This window comes from Dipteris shenzhenensis, chromosome 2 (assembly GCF_047967505.1).
Source record: "Dipteris shenzhenensis isolate YYH24624 ecotype China chromosome 2, Dip_SZ_1.0, whole genome shotgun sequence".
In the NCBI taxonomy this organism is placed as follows: Eukaryota; Viridiplantae; Streptophyta; class Polypodiopsida; order Gleicheniales; family Dipteridaceae; genus Dipteris; species Dipteris shenzhenensis.
In genome coordinates, this window is record NC_141597.1 from 29,101,023 (window position 1) to 29,111,781 (window position 10,759).

The 10,759-nt window shown below is 43.9% G+C and overlaps 1 protein-coding gene across 2 annotated transcripts; it reads left to right on the forward strand.

Moving 5' to 3' along the window:
• The first annotated feature begins 2,773 nt into the window (after positions 1–2,773).
• Positions 2,774–7,261, forward strand: LOC147904590 (uncharacterized). Of its 2 annotated transcripts, XM_087387478.1 has the most exons (3): positions 2,774–4,450; positions 4,544–4,944; positions 6,296–7,261. In XM_087387478.1, exons 1-3 carry the CDS (start codon positions 3,115–3,117, stop codon positions 7,067–7,069), a joined length of 2,511 nt encoding a protein of 836 aa, XP_087243604.1. In that variant the 5' UTR covers positions 2,774–3,114; the 3' UTR covers positions 7,070–7,261. The 2 variants fall into 2 exon arrangements, with proteins under 2 accessions (XP_087243604.1, XP_087243595.1); XM_087387469.1 differs by having other exon boundaries at positions 2,774–4,944.
• Positions 7,262–10,759: the final 3,498 nt, after the last annotated feature.

Here is a 10,759-nt window from a genome sequence, read left to right on the forward strand (position 1 = left end):
ACCCAGTGCACAATGGCGGTGGTGTATTAGACGTTGGTGCACATGTGATTGGCTGATTAGATTGCCCCTTATCTGGACACTCATTGACTAGGTGTGGCCCTTGACATATATGGCATTCCACCTTTGTGGTGTCTTGTCCAGGTTGTTCATATATCCCATTTTTTGAGGAATCGATGCCGTCTAGTAGACCAGAATGTATTGGTCATCTTGTATAATGTAGTGACTTATAATGCTACACCAATTTGCATTGTCACCATTTTGGGGATAGTTGTTTCCCACTGAAGTTAGGTTTGGGGTCTCCCCAAGGGTCTCCCCAATCACTAGGTAGCTCTTCCACCAATACTTGATTCAAGGGAGTAATTTGTGGTGGTGGTGGTTGAGGTCCTAGTACTGGCGAGGGTAATGGAATATTTTGAGCCCTAAATTGCCCTTAATTGGTCGATGTGGCTCCTTGTATTGCCAATTGTGCCTGATTGGATGGATTGGACAGTGCAAGAAATGGTAGATGTGTCCTTTGTTGATACAGTCTCTTAAGGACTCAGTGTCCTGCTTCACCTCATAAAGCTTGTTGATTGGGCTCCACTTGGGACCATTAGGGGCAAACCCCACAATGAAAGATATATGCAATGTGTCCCAATTTATTTTCTCCTTAGGGTTTAAGGCTCTAAACCATTGTCCAAGCTTGCCATCAAGACTCAAGATAAAAGCATTGACCTTGTCTAGATCCCCAATATCACTAAAGGTCTCATAGATTTGTTCAAATCTCTCAACATGGGAGACTGGGTCTCCTTCTCCTACGAACTTGGTGATTAGATTGCAGATTGTGATAGGCTTGCTCCTTGAGGGGTTGGTATCCCTTTCTGGAATCATTAGTAGTGGAGCGGAGGTCCCCCTTCCTAGCGCTTGCACTAGGATTCTCATAGCTTCGTCCATAAGGATCGTTTGCGATACAGGAGGAGGTTTTGGAATGGTGGGCCATGTTGTCCTGTACATTGGTGGTCCTGATGAAGGGTTCCATGGATTTGATGGCACAAGGTTGGGATGGGAGGATCCAAGCCCACTAGGCATTTGCATTGTGACTTGGGTTGGGTTAGGCCTAACAAGTTGGACTGGAGGTCCTCTAGGGAGCGGTATCTTCCCTACAGGCATTACAGGCATAGGCCTATAAGGAGCACTTGTTGGGTAGGGAACATCTCCCATGTTTTATTGCTAGGGAGGCATCATAGGGGCTTCTAAGGTGGAGGGTCTTAATTGTGGGCCTTCATAGGGGCTTTAAGGTGGAGGTTCAAGATCGACGAGATAGAGCTCAGGCGATGGGTCGTGGGGACAGAGCTATGGCAATGACCCGTGGGGATACAACTAAGGTGATGACCAATGGGGATATTTCTTTCGTGTCGCATATACAAGTTTGTTGAGATGCTGTCTTGTTTCACTCAATGGATCTCCCACAGTCGTCCATAAAATATGTATCTTGTTGATACATGTTTTCAGTGCAGTGTAGGCTTCTTTGCCAATCAATAATGATCCCTACTCGCAACCTTATAGTGCATCCTGCTCACATGTTCCAATAGATTGAAGCTTGTAGCCATGGAAAAGCCAAAATCCACGTGAAAAGAGGCCATTAAATGAGATTGGCATGTGATAATCATCCATGTGAGGCCCCTCCTGCTATTGCTGTAGGTGGTCAACATGGTGGAGTCACACTAGTTTTGTGTGACTCACATCTTAGGCCACGTTCCGCCCTAGTTGGCCCAATAGGAAGGAAGACCTTTACATGTCGAATGTATATGAAGACTAAAAAATTATTGTGTTTAGCCCACTCCATGGCCAATTGAAAAAACTTCCTGTGAAGTGCGTTGAGTGGTGATTGAACCCACACATACTGACCCATAGCTGCTGTTGCGCCAACCAAACATTGGTCAATTGAATGGGAGCTTGCTATATAAAACATGACTGTTGGGTTGTGTGAACCACCACACCCAAAGGCCATCCTCCTATTTTATATCCTCCTTTATGGCCACCAGGTGGTGGGAACTTGGCCTTAAGCACCAAGGGGTAGGTAGGGGAGGGCCATGGGGAGGCCATTCCGTGGAGGAAGCCAACTGGATTCTGACGATCGGTCGGTAGGCCGGGAGCCAAAATCCGATGGTTTTCGATCGAGATGGTTGACACGTGGCCATTCTTGACCGTCAAGGCTAGCGAGGAGGGTGTCGTTTTTTGGGAGGGGTGCCAATTTTTGGGGGTTTTAGAAGGATGGGATCGGACGATAGAGATTTGTCTCCACCGACCCGCAACCTTAATGGTGCCGAGTTTGGGCACTAGTGCGAGTTGAGTGTGGCTTTTTGTCTTTGCTAGATCACTCGAAAGATAGTGTGGAAGGGGCGCCCCGCCGACCTGCGGGCGTAAGTGTTGCCTCAGCAGGTGTGAGACCCCATAGGAGGAAGAGACTTCCGAAGAAGCAAGAGCCAAAGGAGAGCAGTAGAGAAGGGTAAAAGGGGGGGGGGGGGGAGGTTTGAATTTGAAATGTATAATCTATTTAATTGCAAAAAAATGAAAAAGGCAAGGACCACTGATTATTAAAGAGTGACACATCATCATCATCATCATGAAGATGCATCACAAACAGGTGAACTTGTGCAAATGTTTAGTTTGACTGTGAGTCTTGAGAGAGCTTTTGGCTATGGCGATCACAGCCTCTTCTGTACACTCATGAGAGCTTCGGCTATGGAGTTTATAGACCCCTTTCATCCCTCTCTCTCTCTCGCATCTCCAACCTTCCCTTTCGCTTCCATCTGTTCCCACCCACCCTTCAGCACGCCCAGATTCGCCTTCCGTAATTTTCACCTCCTTCTCCTCTTCTGCAGCTTCCTTGCCTGCATTCCTAGCTCGTCGGTGTACTTCTAACGAGTTAACTCAGTAAGCGGCGACAGACGGAAAAAGGCGTGAGCGATTCTTCTTCTGCCGGCTGTTCGAAGGCTTAGGTTCCGCGCTCCGTTGCACCACAACACAGGGATAAGGACGTGGTCGATTCTCTTTCAATCCACTGTTCAAATCTTGACAGCCCTTTGTCATTGCCTTGGAGCCAAACAATACCCGCGGTTTGCGAATCCCAGAATGGCCCTCGACGGCGGACGCGCTGTTGTGAAGCAAGATATTACAGATTCGGACACGGATCCTGATTCTCGACGGACTGCAGTGGATGCACTGAAGGGTCACGTTGAGCAATTGGACATGAAGACTATGGCGCATTTCCTCGATCAGGTTTCGGATACGAAAGAGAGCGAGACTTCCCGTCAATTTGCAATCTCTCTGTATAGCGAGGTAGCCAGGGTGCACAAGCAAGAGGTGATACCTTTCATTCCTCGCATCATGTCCTCTATCTTACGCACTCTCCCTTCCACTGGGGGCTCACAGCAGCTCCAGCAGGCTTGCGCCAAGGTAGTGACATCTGTGGCCAGGTACACAATGGATCCCACAAAATCGCCCGCATCAAATGAGGAGATTCTTCGGAACCTGTTTTCCCCATTGCTACAGGCGTTGTCCAGCAAGCCAGAGCCTCTTGCCGTTGGTGCTGCAGTCTGTTTACAGGCCCTTGTGGAGTCTGAAAAGTGGAAGTGCGCCCCTTTGGACCTTCAGGAGCTTATTTGTGCTAAGGTAACGGCTGCTCTTAGTGAGAAAAGCACTCAGACTGTTGCTCACATGCACTTAATGCGATCTTTGACCAAGTTCAACAGCAGTGTTGTTCAAGGCTATGTAGGCCATGTACTTAGAGCAGGAGTAGAGATTCTCCATGCAGCTTCCCTCGTGCCTGAGTCATGGAAGGAGCGGTTAGCTGCTGCACAGCTCTTAGGTAGCGTTCTTAAGATAGCGGACACAGAGGCCCTTGACCTGGATCTGAGTCAAATCATCGGAGTTTTGGAGGGTTTCCGGCGTGACAAAGTACCTGGAGTGCGAACAGCAGCAGTGGACGCTTTGCAAACTGCAAAAACTATCGCTTTGGAGAAGGATTTGCTGCATGAAAGAAGCTCTGAGGATGCTGTTACACAGGAGGCTAGGATACCGCAGTCAAAAAAGCATTTCCGAAGGAAGAGCTCCAAGATGGAGGACTCGTGTGTGCAAGAACTTGAGGTTCTGTCAGATGGCCTTTCTCCTGATTCTAGCACAACATCCCACGGAAGCCTATCCAAGACAACTTCATCCACTGCAAACTCTGGCATGTGGCCAACACGTTCACCTCTCTTCCCTGTGAAGCAGTGCGCTGGCAAGCCTCCTTTGACTCGTCGAGAGAGTTCAAATTTGCTTAGGTCATCATCCACATTGAAAGAAAATGCACCTGCAACAAGACCAAGAAGATTTTTATCAGATCTGCCCACTTCATGCAGCCTCCTAAGTAATTTGAGGGATTTACCGCTTGTCCAGATGTCAAAGGAACTGTCTCCTACCCATCAAGGTGGTTGGGATTCTGGTGGCTTAAGTAATTCTAAACCATTGAGGGCTTCTTTTTCTGATGCTAAAATTGAGGATGATGATATTTTTGTCCAAGGTTTGGGTGGCAAAGTCTCTGGAAACAACAATGATGGAATTGAACATCAGTTCTGCCTTGCTACAACGAGAAGTGTGCTGGGTGTTAAGGGCTGCCAAAATTCCGTGGACAACAAAGGTAGCACATGTGATCGTGATCTTGGAAAAAGATTGGAGGGAGAAATGAAAAATGGCCCCTCCAACATGATGGATACTGAGGAGATTAGTGATAAAGGAGAGCATTCCAAAGATGCAAAACTTTCTGGAGAATTCCAAAGCTGCAAGGATAGAAGCAGATGCACTATCAGGTCAATCAGATTGGCAGAGGATGTGTTATGCAACGGGTGCAGGGAACTCCTCTTAACTCCAGATAAGGGGAACAGTGAAAGCTTGGTCATCTCGGAAAATGGGGCTCACATGCAGGTATGGCCAGCTTTTTGGTAGGAGGGGTTGCTGGTTTGGCTTTGATCATCTTCTTTTTGGCAATGCCTATAAAATACTGGAACAAAAAGCAACCCCCCCCCCCTAACACTCCCTCACGTTTTCTGCCTATGTCTTTATGCATACCGGACCATGAGAAAGGGATGGCTCCTATCGTACTGACATGCTGCTCACCTAGATAGCCTTCTCTTTTAGTGCTAGCCTTCGTCATGGCTGAGTCTGCCCTTCACCTCCGGAGTGACAGAAACTCAGTACGAAGACTTTGTATAAATGGATGCTCAAGTATGCGTGGGTGTGTGGATTTGTACGTGTGAGATCATATTTTGATACGATGGTCTACACCCACTGTTGGGTGCTGATGACGTCAGTGGGGATGTCATAGTAGCTAGTCCTCGCTATGCGTGATGGATTTTATGGTTTTCAATCTTATGAGTGACTATCGTGAGATTGAAACTGCACTATGTTGTGTTTTTAGAGGATGAGTTTGGGAATGTTCCTGGATTCATCTAGGTATATGCTGCTCACCTAGCATCTCTCTGAGTGCTGTTTGTTTCTTTTCTTACCTTGTGTTATTTGCCATGCACCAGTGCCAACTGTGTATTCAAGTGCCTCGGTGCATGAGCTCTACTGAGATCAGGGACTCTGCCATCTGCTAACCTTAGGCTTCTTTGGAGTGTCCCACTGCATAGAGATTGAGAGACTGGAGCTAGGTAGCGTTGACCTGTAAGCCACCTTCCCTATTCGCTCTATCATGCGGTAGGTGCCATTTTAGCGTCTTGCTAGCCGGTCCATAATCTCTGTTGGAAAGGAGAAGTGACCTGAATCGATCTGCATATAAGCATATCACCCTCAGCATTGCTTGGCTAATATGCATATTTCTTTATCTGATGCTGTGCCTTTGCTAGGCGTGCATGGGCTGCTGCTAAGTTATCCTTCCATTCCTTGAAGAATGCTTTACTGGTAAAATGTTGCTGTTTGGTTGGCGTTTGTAGCAGCCAACTCGCCTAGTGTGAGTGGCTTATAACTGCAGGAAAGCTCAAGGAGTGAGAAGCCTGTATCTGAATGCTTCTTGGAGTTCTAGACTGTGCAACATCCAAGATTCTATCCTTTTACTAAGTGATCTACTAAACTCTTTTTAGAGCTCTGGCAAGTAGAGCAGTTTGTGTGTGTTGTGGTATCTTCATCTGGTCTAATCTTTAAGATGCTACTCCTGTGTTTTGCATGATTTAAAATTTCTCAATGTGTCCTTTGATATTAGATACACTTTTAGGATCTTTTCTGATAGGATTAGGGGTGTGGTTTTTTTGCTTAAAAGGAGAAAAACCTTTTGCAGATGGTAAAGAATCAAATTATTACTACAGACCTAAATCAAATTGCAGTGCCGAGACAGCCAGCACAGGCTTTCCAATCTGATAGCATATCTCCAAAGTCAAAGGGGACATCCATAGAGAATGCAATGCATTGCCTGGATGTTAATGTTGAGACAATGAGTGAGACAAGCTGGAGTATGAGGGATAATCCAATTTCAGCTGAAAGTGAGGATGATATTGGTTTGCTCGTCTCTCGAAGACACACTGTCACTGCCAGCTCAAGTTGCTGTTCATTGGAAGAATTGGACTTGAATACTCGGAGGGATGCTCAAGCAGGCATGCAACGGGAAGAGCGAAGCATCTGCAGAAGTGAAAAGGATGGTAAATGCCCACCGGTGCTGTTTGATACTATGAATATGCAAGCTGTGAGGAAGTGTTGGTTGTCTTCTGGGGATAATGATTTATCATCCTGTGCTATGGATGAAAGAATAGGAGGGATGCAGGTTATCTGTAGGAATGATGGTCTTGCTGAGGGATGTGGATCACCCAGCGTATCTGGTGGTCAGTTTGAAGGGTGTACTAATTTATCTACGGAACTGGATGGAAAAAGTAGGACTCTGGACTGCCCTGGAGAGACTACACGGTCTGTTATTTTGAATTTGTTGCAGAAGGGTGGAAGCTTGGCTGGGTCATCTTCAGGCCGTGTAGTGTCTTCAATTGTGATCCTTTTGGTAGCAGTTACTGTCATTAGATACCTGAGTAAGCCTCAGGAATTGCATGTTCTGTTACCTACCTGAAACATCCTGGAATTTCAGGTGCATTTGTAGCTGTTGTGTTGCTTTGTAGAATTATGTAAGTTTACACCAGATTTGATCAGGCTACTGAAATATATTTTGCACAAGCATTAAAAAATGCAATCTGAATTTGTTCTGAACTGTATGTGCACAGAATTCCATTGTTTAATTGCCATTGTGTGGCAGCTTATAAAGGGGCAGGTTGAAGTGATACTTTTTCAATTGCTATTGCTCATGGCATTTTGGCCTGTTTACTGCTTGAACAGGTTTGTGAATATTAAAACAGACAGGCTTGGTCCATGTTAACTGAACAATCTTTTTTTAGGATTGCTTTGTCCTTTTTCTTTTTCAGTTCCATCTTTCAAAAGCTCCAATAACAAAGGAAGGCTATTAGACAAATCATAGCCTTAGATTGAGATACTAGCCTTAGATTGAAATCATTCGTGGTTTTAACTTCTGTGGAAATGGAGTCGAGGCCATGTGTGTCTCATCTGTGGTTTTAGCTTCTTGCCTTGCAGCTTGAGCTAAGCTATCAGCTGCTTTATACCAAGCTATTTTTCCTATTGGGCGTGTGGTTATCTTGTGTTTGTGTGTTTTTGGTGTGTGCATTATTCGACAGTGGTTGTATAGTGTTTTGATATGTTCAAAGGCATTGTTTGTTGTGAGTGCTTTCATCCTGTCCTATGCGGAAGAATCCTTGACATGAAAACAGCAAGAGGTGGGCATGTGTGATTGTCGTACGGTTCCTGAGAGTGCACAAATCATTCAAGTCACAGTCAGCTTGAACTCAGAAGTTGGGATTAGGCAGAAAGCATAAAATTCATAATTTATTCTTAGCGTGTAAACACGAAAGGTACATATAATGTGCAAAATATTTGCGGGTAAGACCTGCTGCCTACCAGAAGAAACTGACTTCAAGTTTTCAAAGAAAACCTTCAAATGGACCCAAACAGCTTATACTCCACAAAAGGACTCCATGTATTCCGGACTCTAGTCCTCCATATTTCTGGAATTCACACGTCCAACCTTAATAATGTCTACTAACTTTATTCAATTGACTAAGAGATTCTAAACCAAAAGAAACATTGTGCAGCTCCTAGTATTATAATATTGGAGAGAAACACTTTGAACCACATTGCTTTACATGCAACATATATTGGTCCTTAAGGAGAATGAAAATGATATACGTTATGGTATCTAAAAAAGGTGATGCTGAGTTACTATAAAGCTCATAGTAATTGACCATGCTTGAACTAGGTAGCTTGGTGATTGGATATAACAATTGTATAAAACGAAAGTGCACTATGTACCCTCCATCACTAAATTGGATCGTAATAACCAAAAGGGAAGCAATAGTTGCTAATGGTTTGAATTTCTATTTACTCCCCCTTTCAACACCCACTACTTTGTATTTGTGGCCACATCTTGATTGGTTTAAGCCAATTGTAGTGTCAGCTCTTCATCAATGATTACAGTCTCTCTTGGACAACATTCATCCCCTTGGCCATGTATCTCATGTGTTGATGAGCAATGCATACACCTTTTTGTTTTGTTTTGAGAGTTGGTTTTGCAATGTGAGGCACTTACACCCACTAGACATCTCATGGAGAACTCTTTTCCCTCACCTTACATTGTAGCTTATTTGTTCACAATGTAGCATAGGACCGCATGCTGTATTTCATTGAGAGGTACGCTAAAGCGTGGAAAGCGTTCTCGTATTTGCTCGTGTGTAGAAGAATTGATTGATCCAAATTGGTGAAGGCTTTTACCTCCATTGGGGTCGTAAAGGTTTAGAAAAGGTTTTAGGACCTAGAAAATGTTGTAGGGTTCAAAAAAAAGTAATATGGTTGAGAGACTCAAGAGTTGCATCCCTTTCCCATTGGGGAGGATAATAAATTGTTTAATCTAGGAGTTTGAGCGTTGCAAGAGTAGATCAGAAGTGGGAGAGAAGGAGTATGAAAATAAAATGGGGTTTGGAGAAAAGGGGGGGAATATATATGAGAAGCGAAGAGTATTGAGTTAGGGAGAGAGAGTGGGAGATTGCAAGGGATGGACAGGAGGAGAGTAGGATTTGGTTACAGCATGCTATCACACATGATATGTTAAGCAATCATGGACATAAATTGAGAGTGCACAAGAACACAAGAGTGGATTAAACACACTATCCAAAGAGTATGGCATAATGAAGTATTATAGGAGCTTTAACACTCTCTTTGGAACTATTTTCTCTCTCTAGGAAGGAATATGTCCCTAGTCTTTGTCTCTCTAATCTTAAAGTACATTTGACGTTACAAGATCTTGATGTACAATAGGTCCTTGATCAAGTGGGGGTGAAGATGGAGTTGGGTTAGAGAGCCCTATTCCTTTTGTCACTGAGCCCATAGTGAAAAACATTCTCTCACTAGATTAGAATTCTCTTTGTAGAACATGATTTTGTTGCATATTAGATCTTTCAAATATTCTTTCAAGCTTAATTTGTTACAAGTGTAGCTATATCACTATGCAATAGACACATGAAGTTTGATAATTTCACGTTCACTGCATTTGAGTTGTGAATTACTGCATCGTTGGACCTTCACTACATTTGACTTGTGAATCAATGCATCACTAAACCATATGAGTTGGTGCATTTGGGGTCGACAATTGCTTTGGCCCAATTTTGTTACTTGTCCTGGAGTCTCAAGGATGGTTAATGACACACTACTGTTCTCTTCACTTGGGAGATGTGGAATTCATGTCGTTTTAACTTGGTTTGTGCTATTGTACTTGGAGTACTGGGACCTTAAGGGCTTTGCTCCATAGCTTCTTTTCCATCACCAAGAATTCACGATTGACCATCCTTTTGAATTGACACACATAGTGACTTTCAAAAATACTGACTCTATGGAAGAGATGGCTAGTGGTTTCTATGTCTATCCTTATACTGGAATCTAAGCATGGTACATGCATGTGCTCATCTAGTGAGACTACATTGAGAATCAAAGCAAATATCTCACTAAATATGGCACTATTTGGATTTGACTGTAAGACATCAAAGCTTGTGCTCATCTAGTGAGACTACATTGAGAATCAAAGCAAATATCTCACTAAATATGGCACTATCTCGATTTGACTGTAAGACATCATTTTTATTTTTTCTTGAGCGCTTTAATCATAGTTACTTGAATTGTTCACTCAAATTTGGATATTGTTTACTGCTTGGCCAATTTATTTTTTCTTCAGGATCCTAGAGGTTGAGACTATATGAAACTTTGGGTGTATTTTGTGACATGGAACGGCTATTAAGTAGTTTGTAGGTATTCTCCTTTGGGCAACCTTTTTCTCCTCCATTTTGATTATGGTCCCATTTGTTGACTAGGACATCATGGCATCTCTCTCTCTCTCTCTCACACACACACACACACACACACACACACGCACGCATGCATGCACGAATGCACACACAATAATTTCGATTAGTAAATGTATCTCTCTCTCTCTCTCTCACACACACACACACACACATGTACACTTCCCTAGTGTACCCCCTGGCCCCTCATGAAATCTCCCCTTTATACTCTCATTTTAACCACCCCACTCACCAAGCACACTAATCCTCCCATACCTCCTCTAAGCCCTTCTCAACCCATGCACTCATTTGCTCCTTACTCCACTCGTGACTTAAACTTTGTTAAAATTATCTAAGAATCCATA

Bases quoted from the DNA above. Each gene is read 5' to 3' on its own strand.
- LOC147904590 (XM_087387469.1), top strand. From the start codon at position 3,115: ATGGCCCTCGACGGCGGACGCGCTGTTGTGAAGCAAGATATTACAGAT. The intron at 4,945-6,295 runs GTATGGCCAGCT...AACCTTTTGCAG, and splicing joins AAAATGGGGCTCACATGCAG to ATGGTAAAGAATCAAATTAT.